At 47.7% G+C, this 25,366-nt stretch overlaps 1 protein-coding gene and 1 long non-coding RNA gene across 2 annotated transcripts in view; both read left to right on the top strand.

Annotated features, from left to right (window-relative positions):
- The window catches only part of LOC140720469 (uncharacterized), a 13,776-nt gene extending 6,299 nt beyond the window's left edge, over window positions 1-7,477 (top strand). The window contains exons 2-3 of the long non-coding RNA XR_012097194.1: window positions 6,313-6,407; window positions 7,414-7,477. This is a non-coding gene — a long non-coding RNA (uncharacterized lncRNA). The remainder of the gene's footprint in view (window positions 1-6,312; window positions 6,408-7,413) is intronic.
- Window positions 7,478-7,660: 183 nt separating this feature from the next.
- LOC140720476 (killer cell lectin-like receptor subfamily B member 1B allele C) lies at window positions 7,661-20,390 on the top strand. Its single transcript, XM_073035326.1, has 8 exons — window positions 7,661-7,664; window positions 8,623-8,742; window positions 11,716-11,832; window positions 14,812-14,910; window positions 17,680-17,822; window positions 18,630-18,694; window positions 19,310-19,495; window positions 20,145-20,390. The coding sequence occupies exons 1-7, from the start codon at window positions 7,661-7,663 to the stop codon at window positions 19,488-19,490; spliced, it is 729 nt and encodes a 242-aa protein (XP_072891427.1). The 3' UTR covers window positions 19,491-19,495; window positions 20,145-20,390.
- The last annotated feature ends 4,976 nt before the right edge of the window (window positions 20,391-25,366 follow it).

Below are 25,366 nucleotides of genomic sequence, written 5' to 3'. Positions count from 1 at the left end.
CGTCCTGTCAATATACTGTGACAGGAATAAGTTCTGGACGCACTTGACAAACTCTGCCCCCTCTGAACCATTGGAACTAATCAGGTGGCAATCAATATCAGGGAAGTTAAAGTCACCCATGATAACAACCCTGTTATTTTTGTACCGTTCCAAAATTTGCCTCCCAATCTGCTCCTTGGTTTCTCTGCAGCTACCAGGGGGCCTATAGAATTCCCACAATAGAGTAACTGCTCCGTTCTTGATCCTGACCTCAACCCATACTAACTCAAAAGAGGATGCTGCTTCATTACCCACCCTTTCTGTAGCTGCAATAGGATCCCTAACTGGTAATACCACCCTCCTCCCCTACCGCCCACCCCCGCCTCTCTGTCCCGTTTAAAGCACTGAAATGCAGGAATATTGAGAATCCATTCCTGCCCTGGTGCCAGCCAAGTCTCTGTGATGGCCACTACATAATAATTCCAGGTATTTATCAAAGCTCCCAGTTCATCACCTTTGTTCCTGATGCTTCTTGTATTGAAGTACACGTACTTGAGCCGTTCTAACGTACAACCTTTACACCCTTTATTCTACTCTTCTTCCCTCAAAACCTCTTTATATGCTAGATCTGGCTTTAATCCATGCACTGTACTTCCAGCTCTCGCATGACATTTATCCTTCTCCACCTCACTATCTGCTCTAACACTCTGGTTCTCCTCCCCCTGAAAATCTAGTTTAAACCCCCCAGAGCAGATCTAGCAAACCTTCAGCCAAAGATGTTAGTCCCACACCAGTTCAGGTAAACCCGTCCCGTCGGAACAAGTCCAAACATCCCCGGAACAAGACCCAGTTGTCCACAAACACGAAGCCTTCCTTCCTGCACCAACACCTTAGCCGCGTATATATCTGCATTATGTCCTATTTCTGGCCTCACTATCACGCGGCAGGGGTAGTGATCCTGAGATTGCAACCCTGGAGGTCCTGTCCTTCAATTTTACACCTAACTCCCTAAACTCTCTTTGCAGAGAGTTTTCTTTTCTTTTCTTCCTATCGGTAGCGTCTGGCCTCGGTCCTATAAATTTGCAACATTGCCTCTGTGCTTATAAACTCAGTCTCACGATTTTTGAAGGTCAATACACTGTGTATTTTCTTAACCACAGAGACAACCTGTGCAGCTGCTATGAGTGTCCTATGGACTCGAACCCCAAATTCACTCTGATCCTCCACACTGCCCGGAGTCTTACCATTCATCCTATATTCTGCCATCACATTTTACCTACCAAAAACAACAGCTCTCCCTTACCTGCGTTGAATTCCATCTGCCACTTCTCAGCTCAGATTTGCATCCTATGGATGCCTCGCTGTAAGCTCTGACAGACCTCATAATTGGGGGTATCTACAACACCCCGAACCATTGTATCATCCGCAAATTTAAGAATCACAACTCCAGATCCCCATCCAAATCATTCATGCAATCACGTAAAGTTGAGGTCCAAGAACAGATCGCTGAGGAACTCCACTGTTCACCGGCTCCCATGCAGAATATGACACGACTACAACCTCTCTTTGCCTTCTGTGGGCAAACCAGTTCTGGATCCACAAAGCAATGTCTCCGTGGGCCACGTGTCTCCTTACACGGGATACATTATCAAATGCTCAGTGAAATCAAAATGCACTACAACTACTGCGCTACCTTCATCAATTCGTTCAGTTCCATTCTCGAAAAAAAATCAGGCTCGTCAGTCACGACCTGCCTTTGACAAATCCATGCTGACTATGATTAATCATATTATGCCTCTTCAAATGTTCATAAATCCTGCCTCTCAGGATCTTCATCAACTTACCAACCACTACAGTAAGACTCAATGGTCTATAATATTCTGGTCTATCTCTACTCCCTTTCTTGAATAAGGGAACAACATCCACAAGCTTCCATTCCTCCGGAATCTCTCCCATCCTTATTGATGATACAAACATCATCGCCAGAGGATCAGCAATCTCCTCTGTCGGTTCGCACAATAGTTTGGTCTTCCTTTCCCGATGATTTTTGCAGATTGATGCTTTCTAAATGCTCCAACATATCATCGTTGTTAATATCTACATGCTCAAGCATTTCAGTCCGCTCTAAGTCATCCTTAAAATCGCCAGAATCCTTTATCCAAGTGAATACTGAAGCAAAGTATTCAATATGTACTTCTGCTCTCTCTTCCTGTTCCGTACGCACTTTTGCACTGTCACACTTGATTCGTCCTAAACTCTCTAGTCTTATCCACTTGTTCTGCACATACCTACAGAGTGTCCTGCAGTTTACCTTAATCCTGTCCTGCGAGGCCTTCTTATGGCCCATTCTGGCTCTCCTAATTTCTTTCTTAGGCTCCCACTGCTAGCATTATAATGTTCTAGATCTCTGTCATCAACTAGTCTTTTGAGCCTTTTGTAAGGCCTTCTTTTATTCTTGACTAGATTTACAACAGCCTTTGTACACCACGGGTCCTGTATCCTACCAGCTTTTCCCTTTCTCATGGGAACATACCTATGCAGAATTGCAAGCAAATATCTTCTTAAAATTTGCCACATTTCTTTCGAACATTTCTGAGAGCAATTGATCACAATTGAGCCACAACCACAGTGAATGGCGTTGCTGGCTCGAAGGGCTGAATGGCTTACTCCTGCACTTATTGTCTATTGTCAATTTATGCTTCCAACCTCCTGCCTGATAGCCTCATATTTTGCCTTACTCCAGTTAAAAGCTTTGCTGACTTATCTGTCCCCATCCTTCTCCAATGCTATGATAAAGGAGGTAGTGTGTGATTAATATCTCCTTTGGAGATATGATGTTGTGGCTATTACAGACTTCGATGGCTCAGGGACAGGAATGGTTTCTTCAGGTGCCGGGGTTCAGATATGTCAGAAAGGACAGGGAGGGAGGCAAAAAGAGCTGGGGGCGTGGCACTGTGGATCAGTGATACTGTCAGGCTGCAGAAAAGGTGGACCCGATGGAAGGTTTTTCTACGGAGTCTCTATGGGTGCAGGTTAGGAACAGGAAGGGGTCAATAACTTTACCGGGTGTTTTTTTTTAGGCCGCCCAATAGTAACAGGGATATCGAGGAGCAGATAAAGAAACAGATCCTGGAAAGGTGTTGTGATAACAAAGATCCCGTGATTGGAGATTTTATTTACACAAATATCAATTGGCATCTCCCCAGAGCAAGGAGTTTAAATGAGGTGGAGATTGTTAGGTGTGTTCAGGAAGGTTTCTTGACACGATATGTAGATAAACCCACAAAAGGAGAGGTTGCAATTCATTGGGTATTGGGAAATAAACCTGGTCAGCTGTCACAACTCTCAGTCGGAGAGATTCTTGGTGATAGTGATCATAATTCTATCTCCTTTACAATAGCATTGGAGAGAGAGGGGAACAGACATGTCAGAAAGGTTTTTCGTTGGAGTAAGGGGAATTATCAGGCTATCAGGCAGGAAGCTGCAAGTTTAAATTGAAAACAGATATTCTCCGAGAAAAGTCGGCAGAAATGATGCAAATATTCAGAGGATATTTGTGTGGAGTTCTGCACAGGTACGTTCCAATGTGACAAGGAAGTTATGGTAGGGTACAGGAACCGTGGTGTACAAAGGCGGTGCAAAATCTAGTCAAGAAGAAAAATTAATAAATTAAACCCAAATTTATCTGATCAGTGTTTCCGATGTCACCAAGAAATTGGCACTTTTTTACATTCTACTTGGTCCTGTTCTAAAATTCAACATTTTTGGACAAATTTAAGAGGTTTATTGGAACAAATTATTGCAATACAACTTCCACATAATCCAATATTACTTTTACTAGGTGATACTGAAGGGATAAAACCGATATCCAAATTGAATAAATATCAGAAAGAATTTATAAAAATTGCATTGGCAGTAGCCAAAAAAGCTATTGCAGTTACTTGGAAATCGGATACATATTTAAGTATAGATCGTTGGAAGAAAGAAATTTATGGCTGTATTCAACTTGAAAAAATTACTTATAATTTAAGAGATAAATATGAAACATTTTTGAAAATTTGTCGCCCTGATTTACAAAAGATAGGATTAAATATATAGGTGCTCCGAAGATGAAATAATTGGTTTCTTGGGGAAAGAAATAAATATATATACTAAAGTTATTGCGAACTCCATGGAGCATGTGGGGATCTTCCAATATCCAGGCATTCCTTTTTCTTTCTTTCTTTCTTTCTTTCTTTCTTTCTTTCTTTCTTTCTTTCTTTCTATAGGGATGTTGGGGGGAGGGGTTAAGGGGAGGGGGGATGGGTAACACATATTTTCTTTTTCACACAGTTTTATTCTGTAACTATTTGAAAACACAATAAAAAAGTGTTTAAAAAAAGAAAAGAAAAGCTTACAAATGTTTGAGAGAGATAGGTAATGTTACAGATCTGGAAGATTATAAGGCTAACAGGAAGGAGCTTAAGAAGGAAATTAGGAGAGCCCGAAGGGGCCATGTGAAATTCTTGGCGGGCAGGATACAGGAAAAACCCCGAGGCTTTCCTCAAGTATGTGAAGATTAAGAGGATAAGACGCGAAAGAATAGGACCAATCACGTGTGACAGTCGGAAAGCGTGTATGGAACCGGAGGAAGTAGCAGAAGCTTAACGAATATTTTCCTTCAATATTCACTATGGAAAAGGATCTGGGTGATAGTAGCGATCACTTGCAGCATGTTGATATTAAGAAAGAAGATGAGCTGCAGCTTCTGGAAAACATCAAGTTGGTAAGACGCCGGGACCGGATGAGATGTATCCCAGGCTACTATGGATGCGAGGGAGGAGATTACTGAGCCTCCGGCGATTATCTTTGCAACATCAAGGGGGACGGGAGAGGTTCTAGACGATTGGAGGGTTGCGGATGTTGCTCCTTTATTCCAGAAAGGTATCGAGATATCTCAGGGAATTATAGACCAGTGAGTCATAACTCTGTGGTTAGTAAGTGGATGGAGAAGATCCTGAGAGGCAGGATTTATGAACATTTGGATAGATGATTGGGAATATTCAGCATGGTTCTGTCAAGGGTAGGTCGTGCCTTACGAGCCTGATCATTTTTTTGAGGATGTGACTAAACACATTGATGAAGGAAGAGCAGCAGATGTAGTGTATATGAATTTCAGCAAAACATTTGATATGGTTTCCCTGGAAGGATTATTGAGAAAGTAAGGAAGCATGGGATCCAGGGAGGAAGGAGAAGTGAAGGAATAAATGAGATGGATGAGGAAATATGTGGGAAGAGGAGGAAATAAACCAGTTCAGGTCGGATAAAGAAAGAAAGTGTAGAGGAGAGAGGAAGTGGAGCGGGAAGGTGCGTGATAGAGAAGACGTTGAGGTGGGGGAAGGTGAGTGGGACAGTAGGAGCCAGTGCCATGCGAGGGTGGGAGAAGGAAGAGATTGATTGAGGGAAACGAAAGGAAGAGGAAGAGCGGGAGAGGGAAGGAGGAAGGTGTGGTGGGAGAGAACGGGAAGCTCGGAGGTAGGATGGCAGGAAGGGTGGAGGGACCGGTGAGATGGGATGAAGGAGATGAAGGCGGACATTGGGAAGGGAGGGGGAATACAGAAAGCATCTGTGAGTGTGTAAGCACTTCTGCGTGTCAGGCCGACAGGGCTGTTGGTCGTGGAGAGAAGGAAAAGAGAGGGGAAGATGGGGGAGGGTGTGGAATAAGATAATGGAGAAGAAGAGACAGTGGGGCAAAGGTGGGCGAGAGGAGGTTGAGAAAAGAGCAATGGTTGAGGAGAGGAGGAAGATGGGATAGAAAGAGAGAGAGAATAGGGGAGGGAAAAAGGAGAATGAAAAGGGGAGAGTGGGGGAAGATCACAGAATCCCTCCCCCATCTCCACCGCCCTCTCCATTCTTCCTCTCCTCCTGTCTGCTGACTTGTTCCCTCCTGACCTCACTCCCTTATCTCCGTTCACCGGCCCACTCTCACCAATCACTCTCCAACTCTCCCGCCTTTATTTCTCCGTCTCACCCTCTCCGCTCACTTTTCCCCATGTCCATCACTCCTTCCTCACTGCTCTCTCCAGATGCCCCTTCTCTCTCCCTTCGCCCCAGTCTGTCCATTGTCACCCCTATCTCTGTCTCTATACGAACCCGAATACTCCCCTCTTTCTCCTCACTCTCATTTCTCACGACCACCCTTTGCAACACCCTCAATCTCTCTGCTCCCCGCACTTCCTCCCCCTGCTCTCGGTTCCTCTATTCATCAGCTCCTCATTCCGCGTTGGTTGGTACCTGTCAAACCCACTTGTTAACACAGGCTTCCTCTGACAACTGTTGCTTCCCCTATCTAAGCTCAGAGACGCAGAGACTCCTCGGCAGGATGGACCGGAGCGTGAGCTACATGACTGTGAATATGGGAAGAAAGGACTCACGGTCTCCTTCCCGAGGTGCGTGCGGCAGAGACAGGCGACTGATCTGTTCTGCAGGTTATCCTGGTGTGTGTGATCGGAAGGGTGGAGTGAGTTTCACATTATGACTGCTCGGGAGTGTGTGATGAGTGAGTGTGGAGGGAACTTCACTCTGTGACTGACACCGGGAGTGTGTGATGGGACGGCGCGGAGGGAGTTTCACTCTGTGCCTGACCCCGGGAGAGTGTGATGTGACGGTGTGGAGGGAGATTCACTCTGAGTCTGATCCCGGAAGTGTGTTATGGGACGGTGTGGAGTGAGATTCACACTGTGCCTGACCCCGGTAGTGTGTGATGGGACCGTGTGGAGGAAGCTTGTCTCTGTGTCAGATGCCGGGATTGTGTGATGGGACGGCGTGGCGGGAGATTCACTCTGTGTATGACCCCCGGGAGTGTGTGATGGGACGGTTTGGAGGGAGATTCACTCTGTGTCTGACCCCGGGAGTGTGTGATGGGACAGTGTGGAGGGAGGGAGATTCACTCTATGTCTGACCCCGGGAGTGTGTGATGTGACGGTGTGGAGGGAGATTCACTCTGAGTCTGATCCCGGAAGTGTGTTATGGGACGGTGTGGAGTGAGATTCACACTGTGCCTGACCCCGGGAGTGTGTGATGGGACCGTGTGGAGGAAGCTTGTCTCTGTGTCAGATGCCGGGATTGTGTGATGGGACGGCGTGGCGGGAGATTCACTCTGTGTATGACCCCCGGGAGTGTGTGATGCGACGGTTTGGAGGGAGATTCACTCTGTGTCTGACCCCGGGAGTGTGTGATGGGACAGTGTGGAGGGAGGAAGATTCACTCTATGTCTGACCCCGGGAGTGTGTGATGGGACAGTGTGGAGGGAGATTCACTCTATGTCTGACCCCGGGAGTGTGTGATGGGACGGTGTGGAGGGAGATTCACTCTGTGTCTGACCCCGGGAGTGTGTGATGGGACGGTGTGGAGGGAGATTCACTCTGTGTCTGACTCTCGCTGTTCTGTCCCCAGCTGAACCCGATGTATCGTACGCAAAAGTTAATTTCAAACGCTCCTCGGCACCCCGAGTCCGGGCAGATCGAGGTCAGTTTCATCTTTGTTGGTTTTAACCTGTTCAGGTGACGTTTCCAAACCTGTCGAGAGATATCCGGGCAAACGTACCTAATGATTGCCTGTTTGAGCATAAGACGCAGGGATCGCGTGGGAGAGATGATGGTGTGGTAAACTTTGTGGGAGGGACGGTGTGGAGGGTGCTGTGATGAGTGAGCTCCCTTGGAGGGGCGGTGCAGAAGGCGAGCGGTGGGATTGGGTTGCGGAGAGGAGTGAGCGCCGTGTGGGTGTAGTCAGGTGGGAACGCGGTATAAATCCATAACCACTCTGTCACTTTTCTGAACCTCACTCTCTTTTCCTTCTTTCCACTTCTCTCCCCTTCCTCACCTCCTCACACCCTGTCCGCCTTTCGTCTCTCCCCTTTGCCCTCTCCCCGTTTCCCCCACTCTCTACCACTGTCCCGTTCTCTTCGCTCTCTCTCCTATTGTCTCCTCTCCCTCCCGTCTCTCCTCTATCACAGTCACCGTCTCTACCACTCTCAGTCTCACCTTCGCGGTCCTCATCTCTCTCCGCTCCATCTCATCCTTCCCCGTACGCCCATCACGGACTTCCAGCCTCGCTCTGTCCCTATATTTGCCCCTCAATTCCCGTCACGCCCTCTCCTCCTCTCTATCCACGGCTCTCTTCCTTTCCCCGTTGTTCTACCCCCCCCCGCTCTTCTCCCATCTCTCTCAAGTTCTCTTTTTATCTCTTCTCCATCGCTCCCCCAATTTTCTCCTCCCCACACACTCCCTTCTCTATCCCCCTCTCTTTCCCCCTCTCACACCTCTCCCTGACCTCTCACTGCTCCCGACTATCTGCACTGTCCCACCCCCTCTGTCTCCGGCTCTTTCACCCCGTTCTCCCACCCCATTCCTTCTCTGCATCATCCCGCCCATCGCACCTGTCGCTACCTCCTTCTCTATGTCGATCGCTCTCCTCTGCTGCCCCCTGTCTCTCCTCTCTCTACGCCTCTCACTCACCCTCTCTCTCGAATTCTCACCCCTGCTCTCTCCGTCACTTGTCTCTCTCCCTTCTCTCACCCCTCTCTCTTCTCTCTCTTCCCAACACCCTCCTCCATTCGCGACCGCTCACACTCTCTTTCTTTTCTGCTCTCTCTCCCTCTCCCAGACGCTCTGAACTCCACCTACTCAGAACTGAACTTTAGGAAAGAGGAACCCCTCATCGATGAGCACGAAGATTCTCCCATTGCCTCGGGGTCCAGCGGGCTGTCAGCTACTGCAAAAACAGGTCAGGGTTCACAGCGAAGACGTCAATTTGGAAAGGTCACGTCTCATACTTCCAAGTGTCCAAGTTCCTAATGCATCTTTCTCGACAACTTCCTCTGTCAGTTCATCCCATAGACTGACCAAGGAATAAAATCTCGACCTACCCGACCCCTCTCCATGCCTCACTTCCCCGAGTCCAACATCCTCGTAAACCTTCCGGCACAGTGGCCTTTCGTATATCCGGGCGACCAACACTGAACAACAGCAGCGTCACTGTACATCTGTAATTTGACCTCCCGCCTCCTGTACCATCATCTTCCAGAACAGTGTACCATCAGTGACCTTGTTAATGTGTAAATAGATTATATCTACTCCCCGTGCTTGATCTGTCCTTCCCGTGCAAATTAGCCCGACAAATATTCCTGGGTCTCAGTCCATCCAATATCTCTCTCCCTCCTCCATCTGCCACCCTCCGGACCTTCCACCCCACTTTCTCTCACTACTCCTTTATTACTCCGTCTCTCCCTCCCTTCCTTTCTTCCATCTCCAAGAGTGATCTAAGATCTGGGATCTTGTGACAGTATTTGATAAAGTCAGTGTACATGGTATCTACTAATCAGGACAAACACGTCCTCCGCAATCAAATCGGTCAGTCTAATCTCCCCCGGCCCCACCATCTTATACACCCCCACAATAGCTCATTGAAGTCTAATCTATCACGCTTTTTCAGAATGGCAGGCAGTGACTAGTGGGGTACCGCAAGGCTCAGTGCGGGGAACACCAGTGTTTACAATATATATTAATGATTTAGACGAGGGAATTAAATGCAGCATCTCCAAGTTTGCGGATGACACGAAGTTGGGCGGCGGTGTTAACTGTGAGGAGGATGCTAAGAGGATGCAGGGTGACTTGGATAGGTTAGTTGAGTGGGCAAATTCATGGCAGATGCAATTTAATGTCGATAAATGTGAGGTTATCCACTTTGGTTGCAAGAACAGGAAAACAGATTATTATCTGAACGGTGGCTGATTAGGTAAAGGGGAGGTGGAACGAGACCCGGGTGTCATTGTACACCAATCATTGAAGGTGGGCATGCAGGTACAGCAGGCGGTGAAAAAGGCAAATGGTATGTTGGCATTCGTAGCAAAAGGATTTGAGTACAGGAGCAGGGAGGTTCTACTGCAGTTTTACAAGGCCTTGGTGAGACCCCACCAAGAGTATTGTGCAAACACGAGGAAATCTGCAGATGTTGGAAATTGAAACAACACACACAAAATGCTGGTAGAACACAGCAGGCGAGGCAGCATCTATAGGGAGAAGCGTTGTCGAAGTTTCGGGCCGAGACCCTTCGTCAGGACTAACCGAAAGGAAAGATAGTAAGAGATTTGAAAGTAGTATGGGGAGGGGGAAATGCGAAATGATAGGAGAAGACCCTATCGGCTCCGCCTCCACCACTGCCTCCTGCAGCCTATTCAAAAAAAAACTTACCCCGGACATCTCCTCTGTACACACTTCCAAGCACCTTAAACGCATGTCCTCTCGTCCAAGCGATTTCAGTCCTGGGAAAAAGATCTGTCTATCCACACAATCAATGCCTTCCATTATCTTGTACACCTCTATCAGGTCATCTCTCATCCTTCGTCCCTCCAGCAAGAAAAGTTTGAGTTCACTCAACCTGTTCTCATAAGGCACGCACTCAAATCCAGTAAACATTCTTGTAAATCTCCTCTGCACCCTTTGTATGGATTCCACGTCTTTCCTATAGTGATGCATCCAGAACTGAGCACAGTACTCCATGCAGGATCTGACCAGGTTCCTGTATAGCTGCAACATTACAACCCGGCTCCACGATTCCCTGATTCAATTCCACGATTGATGAAGGCCAATACACCATACGTCTTCTTAACCACAGAGTCAACCTGCGCAGCTGCTTTGAGCTCGGACCCCAAGAATCCTCTGCTTCTCCACTGTGCCAAGAGTCTGACCATTAATTCTATATTCTGCCATCGTATTTGACCTATCAAAATGAACCACTTCACACTTAGGGTGGTTGAACTCCATCTGCCACTTCTCAGCCCGGTTTTGCATCCTATCAATGTCGCGCTGTAACCTCTGACAGCCCTCCACACTATCCACAAACAGTGTGTCAACAGCAAGCTTACGAACCCATCCCTCCACATCTTCATCCAGTTCATTTCTAACAGTCACGAAGAATAAGGGACCCAGAAGAGATCCCTGATGCACTCCACAGAGCACTGATTTCCATTCAGAATATGACCCGTCTACAACCACTCTTTGCATTCTGTGGGCAAGCCAATTGTGGATCCACAATGCAATATCTCCTTGGATCCCATTCCGCCTTACTTTCTCAGTAAGCCTTACATAGGGTACCTTATAAAATGCTTTGCTGAAATCCATATACACTACATCAACTGTTCTTCCTTATCAATGTGTTTAGTCACATCCCCACAAAAAATCAATAAGTCTCGTAAGGCACGATCTGCCCTTTCCAAAGCCATGCTGACAACTCCTAAACAAGTTTTACCTCTCCAGATGTTCATAAATCCAGCCTCTCAGGATCTTCTCCAACCGCTTACCAACCGCTGAGGTAAGACTCACTAGTTGATAATTTCCTGGGATATCTTTTCTGACTTTCTTGAATAAAGGAACAACATCCGCAACCTTACAATCCTCCGGACCCTCTCACGTCTTCATTGATGATGCAAAGATCATCGCCAGAGCCTCAGCAATCTCTTCCTTCGCCTCCCACAGTAGCCTGGGGTATATTTCGTCCAGTACCGGCGGCTTATCCGATTTGATGCTTTCCAAAAGCTCCATTACATCTCTATCGTAACATTTACATTCTCAGGCTTTTCCGTCTGCTGCAAGTCATCACTACAATCACTAAGATAATGAAGTAAGGTATTAATTAAGCAGCTCCTATTTTCTTATTAAATATATATTGTGATCTTATGGTCGTATGGTCTCTCCACAGCTGCGCAAGAACGGGAGTCGAAAGTGAACATCGGAAATAGGCCGTACCGTCTGATCTGCCTACTCTGCCTAGTTACGTTCGCCTTCATCGTGACTGTGGCCGGTCTCTCGATCCATGGTGAGTGGAACCGTCTCCGTGTGGAGTCAGACCGGAGAGCGGGTGGAATATATTGAGATTGTAAAACACAACCGTGAAACTAACACCGATGGAAGAAGGCAGCATTCATGAAGTTTAGAAAGCATGGATGGGTCTATTGAGAGACATAGCGTAGCAAGAAAAGAGATGAAGAGGGGCTGTGGAAAGAGAGAATGAAGCAAGGGAAGGCCTTGGTGAGTAGGGTAAAGGAAAACCCCAAGGCATTCTTCAATTATGGTGAAGAACAAAAGAATGACAGGAGTGAAGGTAGGACTGATTAGAGATAATGGTGGGAATATGTGCCTGGAGACTGTGGAAGTTAGCGAGGTCCTCGATGAGTACTTCTCTTCGGAATTCACCACTGAGAGGGGACTTGATGACGGTGAGGACAATGTGAGAGAATTTAATGTTCTGGAGCATGTTGACATTAGGGGAGAGGAGCTGTTGTACTTGTTAAATACATAAGGACGGATAAGTCACTGGGGCCTGACGGAATATTCCTCAGGCTGCTTCACGAGGAGAGAGAAGAGATTGCTGAGACACTGGCTAGGATCGTTATGTCCTCGTTGTCCACGGGAATGGTACGGGAGGATTGGAGGGAGGGGAATGCTGCCCCATGTTCAAAAACGTTAGAGGGATAGTCCGGGAAATTATAGACCAATGAGACTTACGTCTGTTTTGAGAAAGCTGTTGGAAAAGATTCTTAGTGATAGAATCTATGGGCATTTAGAGAATCATGGTCTGAACAGGAACAGTCAGCATGTCTTTGTGAAGGGCCGATCGTGTCTAACAAGCCTGATAGAATTTTTGAGGAGGTGACCAGGTATATAGATGAGGATAGTGCAGTGGGTGTGATATACATGGAATTTAGTCCGACATTTGACAAGGTTCCACAAGGTAGAGCTTATTTAGAAAGTCAGAAGGCATGGGGTCCAGCGAAGCTTGGCCGTGTGGAGTAGGAATCGGCTTCCCTGGAGAGTGTCGTGATGGAGGGTGTACATTCTGATTGGAGGACCGTGACTAGTGGGGTTCCACAAGGATCGGTTCTAGTACCTATAATTTTCGTGATTTTATTAACGACATCGATATGGGGGTAGAAGGGTGGGTTGACAAGTTTGCAGACAACACAATGGTTGGTGGTGTTGTAGATAGTGTAAAGGATTGTCGAAGATTGCAGAGAGACATTGATAGGATGCAGAAGTGGGCTGAGAAGTGCCAGATGGAGTTCAACCCGGAGAAGCGTGAGGTGGTACTCTTTGGAAGGACAAACTCCAAGGCAGAATACAAAATAAATGCAAGATACTTGGTAGTGTGCAGGAGCAGAGGGATCTGGGGTTACATGTCCACAGATCACTGAAAGACACCTCACAGGTAGATAGGGTAGTTAAGAACGCTTATGGTTGTTAGCTTTCATAAGTCGAGGGATAGAATTTAAGAGATGCGATGTAATGATGCAGCTCCATAAAACTATGGTTAGGCCACACTTGGAGTACTGTGTCCAGTTCTGGTCGCCTCACTATAGGAAGGATGTGGAAGCATTGGAAAGGGTACAGAGGAGATTTACCAGGATGCTGCCTGGTTTAGAGAGTATGCATTATGATCAGAGATTAAGGGAGATAGGGCTTTACCCTTTGGAGAGAAGGAGGATGCGAGTAGGTATGATAGAGGTATGCAAGATATGAAGAAGAATAGCTAAATTGGACAGCCAGCGCCTCTTCCCCAGGGCACCACTGATCAATACAAGAGGACATGGCTTTAATGTAAGGGGTGGGATGTTCAAGAGGGATATTAGAGGAACGTTTTTTACTCAGAGAGTGGTTGGTGCGTGTAATGCACTCCCAGAGTCAGTGGTGGAGGCAGATAAACTAGTGAAGTTAAAGAGATTACTAGACAGGTGTATGGAGGAGTTTAATGTGGTGGTTTATATTGGAGGCAGCGTTTAAGGGGTCGGTACAACAGAGTGAGACGAAGGGCTTGAACTGTGCTGTGCTATTCTATGTTCCATAACACGGACACGCCACAAACCGTGATAAAACACGGCCTATACCGTAACATAATTAAGACCCATGCTGACACAGTCACACCATTTACCATCACATCAACACTCCTGTTACCGTAGCACGGTCACGACCTTCAACGAGACGCAGATGCACTCCTGACCGCGACACTGACACGACCATCGCCGTGACACACACGTGTCTGTAACATCGACAGGCCCCTGACCGTGTTACTGATAAACTGCTCAAGGCGACACAGACACACACCTCACAGTGACACCGACACGCTCATCACCGTGACACTGAGGTACCGTACACCGTGACGTGATCCGCTCTGCACCGCATCGTGACAAAGACTCGCACGTCACTGTAACACCCCTTACCGCGACAGTATTACTCCTCAACATAACACCAATGTACCGCTCACTGAGGCAATTACCCTCACCTCACCCTGACACCGGTAAACCTTTTAACAGATACCGACACCTAAATTTAGAATGACACAATGACATCGTCATAGAACTCTCCGTTACACCGACACACACCTCAGCGTGCCACTCTCACACACACCGTGGCCATGACATGTCTCTCACCGTGGCACAGACATAACATTTTCTTTGCGACCAGCACACCCCACGCCAGGATACCGTGACACGTCATTGTGACCCGGTACACCTCCAACCGGGGCACAGGAACTCCTGTCACAGTGACACCGACACGTCCCTCACAGCAACTCGGACATGTCCCGCACGATACTGACGCTGACACACATAGTACCAACAAAACCTTCACTGGAACATTGATTTTACCCGCAAGGTGGCGCCGACGCCTCTCACTGTGCCCAAAGGATATGCTTCACTGTGACACCCTTCACCGTGACACCAACACAACACTCTCTGTGAACGGTTCGGTAGCGTGATGCTGACTCACGTAAAGGCTAATCATCCTTCACCATCTCTCTCAGTATCGCAGATCCGTCACAAGTTCACTGAGATGGAAACGAAGTACAGATCTGTCAACGAAACCAAGGCTCAAATCTGTGAATTGTTGACCAGCAGAAGAGGTGAGACATCATCCCCCTCTTTCACCCGCTCCTCATCACGGGGTAGGCATGGAGAGGGGAAGCGTCACTCGGGAGTGTGTGAAGAGATGGTATGGAGGCTGATTCATTCTGTGTTTGACCCGGTGTTTGTGTGATGGGGCTGCGTGGAGGAAGTTTCTCTCTATTTCTGAATCCAGGAGAGTGTGATGGGACGGTGTGGAGGGAGATTCAGTCTCTGTCTGACCCCTGGAGTGTGTGATGGGACGGTGTGGAGGGAGATTCAATCTGTGTCTCACCCCGGGAGTGTGTGATGGGACGGTGTGGATGGAGCTTCACTCTATGACACGCCAGGAAGTGTGTCATGGGATGTAAGGATGGAGGTACACACTGTGTTGAACATGTGAATGTGTGATGGGTCCGTGTGGAGGCAGCTTCCCTCTCTGTCTGTAGAGGGAGAATCACTCATCCTCTGAGAGAACGGTTGAGTTTATAAAGCGAGCAGATTGAGAGGGGGATGTAGTTTATTCGGCAGTTTGGACGGGGCCCGACTACGCAAGCGCGTGAAAGTCGGCCTCTGAAGCAGCGAGAGGGTTTAAAAAACGAACAGATTAACGGAGCGGGCACCGGAGTAGTGGGAGACAGTGTAGGAAGGGTTTGGCTCGAGAGGCTTCGGCGAGCAGAGACCGAGGACGAGCTTGCTCCCAGTGAGGTAAGGCCTGGTAAGCTACTTTAATTAATCTAATTAGAAATAGGTAATGGAGGCAGCAGTTAGGGCAGTCGAGCGCTCCGTGTGAAGGACGTGGGAAGTCAGGGCGAGCCAAATTGTCCCTGATCACTACACCTGTAAAAGGTGCATCCAGCTGCAGCTCTTGACAAACCGAGTTAGGGATCTGGAGCTGGGGATGGATCAACTTCGGATCATTCGTGAAGCAGGGGCAGAAAAAGACAGGAGTTTCTGGGAGATAGTCACCCCTAAGAGTCAGGAGACAGGTTGCTGGGCGACCGCAGAACATCCCTGTGGCTGTTCACATCAACAATAATTACACCGTTTTGGATACTGTTGGTGGGGACAACCTGCTCGGATCGTTCTGTACTCGGTGTCCACTGGAATGGCACCGGTGGATTGGAGGGAGGTGAATGTTGTGCCCTTGTTCAAAAAAGGTAGTAGGTATAGTCCAGGTAATTATAGGCATTACGTCTGCGGTGTGAAATATGTTGGAAAAGATTCTTAGAGATAGAATCTACAGGCAATAGGAGAATCATAGTCTGATCAGGGACAGTCAGCATGGCTTTGTAAAGGGCAGATCGTGTCTAGGAAACCTGTAGAGTTACTTGAGGAGGTGACCAGGCAAATAGATGAGGATAGTGCAGTAGATGTGATCTATATGGATTTCAGTAAGGCATTTGATAAGTTTCCACACGATAGACTTATTCAGGAAGTCAGAAGGCATGTGATCCCAGGAGGTTTGGCTTGCCTGCAGAAAGCTGTGTGCCGTGACGGAGGGAGTATATTCCGATTGGAAGTTGTGACTAGTGTTGTTCCAAGAGAATCGATTCGGGGACCCCTACTGTTCGTGATTTTTATTAACGACCTGGATGTGGGTGTAGAAGGGTGGGTTGGCGTTTGCAGACGACACAATGGTTGGTGGGGTTGTAAATAGTGTAGAGGATTGTCGAAGTTTGCAGAGAGACATTGATAGGATGCAGGAATTTGATGAGAAGTGGCAGATAGAGTTCATGCCGTAGAAGTATGAGTTGGTACACTTTGGAAGGACAAACACCGTGGCAGAGTACAAAGTAAATGGCAGGATACTTCTTAGTGTGGAGGAACAGCGAGACCTGGGTGTACATGTCCACATATCCCTGAAAGTTGCCTCACAGGTAGATAGAGTATTTAAAAAAGCTTATGGGTTGTTGACTTTCATAATTCAAGGGATAGAGTTTAAGAGTCACGGGGTATTGATACAGCTCTATAAAACTCTGGTTAGGCCACACTTGGAGAACTGTTTCCAGTTCTAGTCCCCTCACTACAGGATGGATGTGGAAGCATTGGAAAGGGTACAGAGGAGATTTACCAGGATGCTGTCTGGTTTAGAAAGCATGCGTTACGAACAGAGATAACGGCAGCTTGGGCTTTGCTGTTTGCAGAAAGAAGGAGGATGAGAGGAGACATGATAGAGGTATACAAGATATTAAGAGGAATAGATAGAGTGGCCAGCCAGCGCCTCTTCCCCAGGGCACCACTGCTCAGTACAAGAGGACATGGCTTTAAGGTAAGGGGAGGGATGTTCAAGGGGGTAGGGATATTAGAGAAAGTTTTTTACTCAGAGAGTGGTTGGTGCGTGGAATGCACTGCCTGAGTCAGTGGTGGAGGCAGATACACCAGTGAAATTTAAGACACTAGTCTATTGGTATATGGAGGAATTTAAGTTGGGGGATATATGGGAGGCAGGGTTTAAGAGTCGGTACAACATAGTGGGCCGAAGGGCCTATTCTGTGCTGTACTAATCTATGTTATCTATCTGTGTCTATTTGAATTGTGTGCGGAGATATTTTCCTCCGGGAGTGTGTGATGGATGGTATGGAGGGATATTCACAGTGCCTGATCCCTTTAATGTGCGATGGGACGATGTTGGGGGCAGGGAAATTCTCTTTGTGTCTGACCTCAGGTGAACGTGATGGGACCGCATGGCGTGAACTTCACTCTCTGCGTCCCCCGGGTGTGTGTGATGGAAAAGTGTGCAGGGAGATTCACTCTGTGTCTCACTGTTCCTTGGTCCTGATTTCCAGAGCAAACCTGTTCCGAGAATTGGGTCACAAATAAAGACCGGTGTTATTACGTTTCCACGTTTGTAAAATCTTTATACAAAGCGATTCAAGAATGTTCAAACCGTGATTCAAGGCTGGTGGAAATCAATTCAAAGGATGAAGCGGTATGTGTCACAGCACGAGAACATCCCACAGAAACACAGGAATCATCACACACTCCCGGGGTCAAGCACAGAGTGAATCTCCCTCCGCACCGTCCCATCACACAATCCCGGGGTCAGACGGAGAGTGAATCTCCCTCCACACCGTCCCATCACACACACCCGGGTTCAGACACAAAGTGAATATCCCTCCGTACCGTCCCATCACACACTCCCGGGTTCAGACGCAGAGTGAATCGCTCTCCGCACCGTTCCAGCCCATACTCCCGGGGTCAAGCACAGAGTGAATCTCCCTCCGCACCGTCCCATCACACAATTCTCGGGTCAGACACAGAGTAAATCTCCCTCCACACCGTCCCATCACACAACCCCGGGGTCAGACACAGAGTGACGCTCCCTCCACACCGTCCCATCGCACAATTCTCGGGTCAGACACAGATTGAATCTCCCTCCACACCGTCCATCACACAATTCTGGGGTCAGACACAGATTGAATCTCCCTCCACACCGTCCATCACACAATTCTGGGGTCAGACACAGAGTGAATCTCCCTCTACACCGTCCCATCACACACTCCCGGGGTCAGGCACAGAGTGAATCTCCTTCCACACCGTCCATCACACACTGCTGGCGTCAGACGCAGAGTAAATCTCCCTCCACACCGTCCCCTCACACACTCCTGGGGTCTGACACACACTGAAGCTACCGTCACAGAGTCCCGGAAGAGATTCCTGTTGTAATCAACTGAGTGAAGCTCCGTATCATAGTTTTCGATTCATGGCATTAATACAGTAAATTTAAATTTCCTAGAACTTTGTATCCCGCAACCTTGTGTACCAAACCCATATATACTGGATTGGAAAATGCGAAAGCGGGTGAGATTTGGACTGATCTGTCGGGTGAGAGTTGGGTATTGTGATAGTCCTGACGGGAAAAAATAGAATTCGTTTACGGTCTGAAGCAGTTTTGTGGAAAAAGTGAAGGGTATTGGGATATATTTGTATGTGGGTAGGGGCTGGCATTTTGGGGCCGACACATGTCTGCCGGGGACGGACAGGGCAGTGTGAATATTTCGAAAACTGGCAGGGGGCAGTGGGGAGAGATCAGTACACACGGACTATTTTAGTACTGAAACATGTAGGTGAGGACAGCGCGGTGCAATGGGGTTATTTTGGAGCTAGTCACCGGCCTGTCAGGAGAGGCAGCAGCAGCGGGATTAGTTTAGTGAATGACTTAGATCTCAGGGGCGAGAGTAGGGCAATTGCATTAGTTTGGAGAACAGTACAGGGCGATGGGCACACAGTGGGTTAATGTGATTATTTCGGAGCTAGTCGCCGGGCTGTGAGGAGAGGGAGGAATAGTGTGATTCGTTTGCTGAATGACACAGATCTGAGGGAAAAGAGCTGGGATTAGCTTGGGGACGGACTCCGCTCGATTCCTCTACTGAAGCTGTTTTGTCTTTGTTGAAATTTTTTAACCCTCCTGGATAGGACTGCGGGCCGGAGTTTCCTGTACAAGGGGTCCTCTGGAACGCTCGTCTGCAGTCAGTGCGGAAGGAGTGACACTTGTGATCATGATCGGCGTTTCATCTGCGAGAAGTCGGCACCTTTGTTCCCGGATATTCCTGAAAAGATCCAGGGTCTCTGTCAACAGCCAGTGGAGTCGACATGAATCAAGTGACTACCCCCATTTTCTCCTCCTTCTCTCCCCTTCACTCTCACTTCCCGATGCTGTCAAATTCCCTTCCCACCCTCTCTGCCCCTCCCTCCTACTCCATCTCATCCTCTTGTCGCAACCATATTCTCCCCACTAGACACCGACAAATCCCTCTCGCCTTCTATCCCTTTCTTTCTCGCCATTTCCCACGTCCCGCTCTTTCCCGCTCCCTCTACCTTTCTCTCTACCCCCGCACCTCCCCTTATTTCCTCGAACTTTCTCAGTCCGCACTTTCTCTGCTCCCGCTGCCCACCTCTCACCTCTCTCCCCTTTCCTCCCCCAAGCACTCCCTACCTCCCCTTCCCGTTCTATCTAAACTCTCCGTCTCTGTGATCTTTCCCTCTCTTTCTGCTTTCCACCCACTGTCACCTCAATCCTGTGCCGTCTGGTTCTCGATAACCTAACCCTGGGTGAAAGTCTGTGCGCATTCCCTCTGCCTCTGACCTTCTCGGGTTTATGTGACTCTGTAAATTTACAACTGCGCTCCAGGGAATGAAGTCCCAATCTTCCCTCCCTCTCTCCATAACTCAGCCCTCCGAGTTTCGGCAATATCCCCGTAGAATTCCCTGTACAATATATCCAGTTCACTGACATTTTGTCCTAAATCAGGGCGGCCTCACCGACGTCTTCTACCACGGCAACGTGACCTCCCGACCACTGTACTCAGTTTGACTGGTGAAGACCGGCGGGCCAAGTGTCCTGTCCACCCGATCGGATGTTTTCCACCGGAATCGCTATTTGAATTATTATCTGAAACTTATAAGGCCTGAAATTAGTCCTTTTGAAGCATCAGTACGGCGCAATGATGTACAATTAATGTAAATTACAAATATTAATAAACACCGCAGAAAAGTCGAGTTTTTGCTGATGCGTTGAAAGATGTGATGGGGCAGGGGAAGAAGCTGTTCCTGAATCGCTGTGTGTGGGTGTTCTGTCTCCCGGAGCTGTCAAATACTCCTATAATACCACGTCCAATCCCGTTATCATTCTCGTGAACCCTCTTCAATGTCTCACATCCCCTGTGGGATAAGCGATCGAGACCTGTTCACAGAACTTCAAATGTGACCTCACCTGTGACGTATTAAGCCTGAGAATGACGTCCTTGCTTTTACGTCCCAGCCCTCTCGGATTGAATGCTGCCATCTCATTTGTTTCATCACCACCGGCTCAAGCTGCAGGTTAAACTTCTGGGAAAGCTGCACGAAGTCTCCCAAATCCCTCCGCACCGCAGATTGTTTTTAACCCTTACACACTGTGCCGGTCATGTTTGACCCGTTCTGACATTTGACAACAGTAAAAACACCCTGAAGGTTTATACTTTTGCACAGGTGCTACAAATCTTTGTACATTGAGGCTGTTCCGGGTCGAATTTGACCCGTATCTATTGAAATGGATTTTAGATCTCTGAAAAATTAATTAAATATTCATCACCCATTTATTAACGTCAGATAGGCTATTTATACATACTAAATAGATCTGCGGTTCAAGCCTTTGGATAGACACTTGTTATGGATTCTTGGGCCGGCTCAAAATTGACCTAGACCATTCTGTGAAGGTATAGAATATGAACAGGTTGCCTGGGTTAAAAAAAAATCCCTCACTTTAGAAAGTGGAGTCGGTGATTAAAACTGGGAGCACCTACGCGCTGAATAATCCACATCCTGCCACGCGCACTCACAGTATCCGGGACAGAATTCCAGACGACTGGGATAGCGGAGCGCTGGGGATTGCTGAAAGGGGAGAGTGGAGGACGGAGGGGGACATGGGCAACTCTTCACCCTTCACCAGGGGGTTCAGCTCTCCTATTGACTTGGGTAGTGTGTGATGCGATTGTGCGGGATTTGAGCTGGGAGATGCAGTTGAACTAAACAATATCTGAACGTTGAATGTGTGAAGGGATGGGGAACAGGGAATTCACTCTGTGTCTGTACCACAAAAGAATGTGATGGGACAGTGTCCAGGGAGCATCACGTGTTTGATGCCGGGGATCTGCCATGGGACGGTGTGGAGGGAGCTTCACTCTGTGTCTGACCCCGGGAGTGTGTGATGGGACAGTGTGGAGGGAGATTCAGTCTGTGTCAGATCCCGGGAGTGTGTGATGGGAGGGTGTGGAGGGAGATTCAGTCTCCCTCTGATTCCGGAAATGCGTTATACGAAAGTGAGTGGGAGCTTCACTCCTTTTCCGAAAATTTGGGACAGCGTGGGGGGAATTCCACTCCTTGTATGACCCGGAAATTGTGTGATGTCATTTTGGTGAGGGAGCTTCACTCAGCGTCTGATTCCGGTTGTCTGTGATAGATAGATAGATAGATAGATAGATAGATAGATACTTTATTCATCCCCATGGGGAAATTCAACTTTTTTCCAATGTCCCATACACTTGTTGTAGCAAAACTATTTACATACAATACTTAACTCAGTAAAAAAATATGATATGCATCTAAATCACTATCTCAAAAAGCATTAATAATAGCTTTTAAAAAGTTCTTAAGTCCTGGCGGTAGAATTGTAAAGCCTAATGGCATTGGGGAGTATTGACCTCTTCATCCTGTCTGAGGAGCATTGCATCGATAGTAACCTGTCGCTGAAACTGCTTCTCTGTCTCTGGATGGTGCTATGTAGAGGATGTTCAGAGTTATCCATAATTGACCGTAGCCTACTCAGCGCCCTTCGCTCAGCTACCGATTTTAAACTCTCCAGTACTTTGCCCACGACAGAGCCCGCCTTCATAACCAGCTTATTAAGACGTGAGGCGTCCCTCTTCTTAATGCTTCCTCCCCAACACGCCACCACAAAGAAGAGGGCGCTCTCCACAACTGACCTATAGAACATCTTCAGCATCTCACTACAGACATTGAATGACGCCAACCTTCTTAGGAAGTACAGTCGACTCTGTGCCTTCCTGCACAAGGCATCTGTGTTGGCAGTCCAGTCTAGCTTCTCGTCTAACTGTACTCCCAGATACTTGTAGGTCTTAACCTGCTCCACACATTCTCCATTAATGATCACTGGCTCCATATGAGGCCTAGATCTCCTAAAGTCCACCACCATCTCCTTGGTCTTGGTGATATTGAGACGCAGGTAGTTTGAGTTGCACCATATCACAAAATCCTGTATCAGTTTCCTATACTCCTCCTCCTGTCCATTCCTGACACACTATGGCCGTGTCATCAGCGAACTTCTGCACATGGCAGGACTCCGAGTTATATTGGAAGTCTGATGTGTACAGGGTGAACAGGACCGGAAAAAGTATGGTTCCCTGCGGCGCCCCTGTGCTGCTGACCACCGTGTCAGACCTACAGTCTCCCAACCGCACATACTGAGGTCTATCTGTCAAGTAGTCCACTATCCAATCCACCATGTGAGAGTCTACTCCCGTCTCCGTTAATTTGTGCCTTAAGATCTTGGGCTGGATGGTGTTAAAGGCACTAGAGAAGTCAAGGAATGTAATCCTCACAGCACAACTGACCCCATCTAGGTGAGAGAGTGATTTGTGCAGCAAATACGTGATAGCATCCTCCACTACCAGCTTCTCCTTATACGCAAACTGAAGAGGATCCTGGGCGTGCCTGGTTTGTGGCCTCAGATGGGATGGTATGGAGGAGACTCGCTCAGGGTCTGACTGACGGTGTCAGAGACTCATACATTTTTCCCCTTGGGACAGCCTCCAATCAGAGTTGGGGAGCGGAAACTGTGTGCAATATAAACCAGTGCCTCGCGTTTGTTTGAACAACAACCAATCAGCAATGCGGGTTCATCAGCAAGAGAAAATAAAGATAGAAACATTGGAACATATAAAACCTACAGCACAATCCAGGCCCTTCGGCCCACAATGTTGTGCCGAACACGTCCCGGCCTTGAAAAAAATTACTAGGCTTACCTTTAGCCCTCTATTGTTCTAATCTGCATGTACCTATCCAAAAGTCTCTGAAAAGACCCGATCGAATCCGCCACCACCACAGTTACCGGCAGCCCAGTCCACGCACTCACCACTCTCTGAGTAAAAAACTTACCCCTGACATCTCCCCTGTACCTGCTCCCCAGCACTTTAAACCTGTGTCCTGTAGTGGCAACCATTTCAGCGCCGGTAAAAAGGCACACGATCAATGCCTCTCATCGTCTTGTTGTTGTACAATAACTTTATGTCAAGTCATATTGGGAGGAAAATAGACCGAATATTCAGTCCGCAGGAAACTGGTGACAGTCCGGAGGTTCAAAGGGGTTAAACATCCAGTCCCAGTACAGCGTCCCCCTGTGGCCAAGCGGCGAAATAACAGGTATACCAGTTCGTACGCTTCTTGGTGGGAGAGACGCTTTTAAAATGGCCAAGTCGAGGTATGTCTCACAGGTCAGGACGACACATGAACATCCATCAATACCGCCAAAGGGACAGCGTTACTCCAGAAACAAGGTGTAAAACACATTGTCAGCAGTCAAAAACGGAACAAAGCACAAGCAATATGAAAAAAATAGAAAAATACCAACACAGTTTGAGGCCTTGTGTCAACTGAATAGCACTGCTATCTGCTGTCGACTACAACAGAGCCTGTCTTCTGCCGAGTGAACACTGGGGAGCAGCACAGACTCCTCCCTGAAGGCCACGCCAAACCGGCCTGCCGTGCGCAGCTCCTTCACTTCCTCTGCCAGCGAGGTACTGTTCATCATTTCACATGAAATATGTGCCCTCTGGTCTTATAAAGGTCCTCTTCAGAGAAAAGAATGCCGACTGTCCACACTGCTTGTGCCCCTTGTTACGAAGGATGAACAGCTCTGATGGGCAGAAGGGTGAAGAGTTGCCCATGTCCCCTTCCCCTGGGAGAATCACAAACTGTTACTGTTACCACGCTGCTCATGAGAGAGAATGAGAGAGACACACAGATAAGAGGAAAACAAATTGGAACATCTGCTGATGATAAGAGGGAGGAGAGGAGCCATTAATTTACAGTTATGTCTTTTGGAGAGGGCTGTTTACTTGGTACTATTCTGTTCATTAAAATTCCTCAGTGGACAGCCGGAGGGGCTGGTTTGATGGACAAAGCCATTCAAAACTGATTGGCACCTGAGACCCCGTGAGTAGGGATAAAAGTGAGGTCTGGGTAGAAACCCCTCAGAAGCACCAGGCGACACACCAATAGACACACTAGTGAGCACTGCTTAAGTTTTGGAACCCACGAGAACATGTGGGGCATCGGAGACCGAACGAAGGATCGGTCAATTTTAACTCACAGTGTTTGTAGCGAGAATGGTGGGCGCTTGTGTGTGTGTCCACACTTGCCTGGGTGACGAGTCCACCCTAGAAGAATGGACAACCTAAAGGACAGAGGGGTCATACCTGAATGGCCACAACAACACATCGACGGATCAGGAAAATAAAGTAAGGTTTGAATGACTGTAGCTGTCACTGTTTGCTCGCCCTCTCTCTCTCTCTCTCTCTCTCTCTCTCTCTCTCTCTCTCTCTCTCTCTCTCTCTCTCTCTCTCTCTCTCTCTCTCTCTCTCTCTTTCCCTCCAACGGTTACAACAAATGAACCAACAACTACCTCAGCCTACATGAACTGAACTGAAATTTATACTTTCCCATGATAATTAATTATCCCCTAGACAACGATAGAGCTTGTTTATTATTGATTATTATTATACCCACACTTTTAGGTTTAGGATTGCTAACGTGTATTATCTGTATATTTGCATTGTTGATATTGATTTGTATATTTTACTAATAAACACTGTTTTGAAAATAGTACCAGACTCCAACGGATACTTCTATGTTTGCTGGTGAGACTCCCGGTGGTCGATAATGAGGAGTTCATACCTTTCTTATTCCTCAGTTCCA

The sequence above is a fragment of the Hemitrygon akajei genome, unplaced genomic scaffold, assembly GCF_048418815.1.
Source record: "Hemitrygon akajei unplaced genomic scaffold, sHemAka1.3 Scf000043, whole genome shotgun sequence".
Lineage (NCBI taxonomy): Eukaryota > Metazoa > Chordata > Chondrichthyes > Myliobatiformes > Dasyatidae > Hemitrygon > Hemitrygon akajei.
This window is presented reverse-complemented; position numbering and strand designations above follow the sequence as displayed.

Coding starts and splice junctions, on each gene's coding strand:
- LOC140720476 (XM_073035326.1), top strand. Junction 14,911..17,679: donor ATTGTTGACCAGCAGAAGAG/GTGAGACATCAT, acceptor CCTGATTTCCAG/AGCAAACCTGTTCCGAGAAT. Junction 17,823..18,629: donor TCAATTCAAAGGATGAAGCG/GTATGTGTCACA, acceptor TAAATTTCCTAG/AACTTTGTATCCCGCAACCT.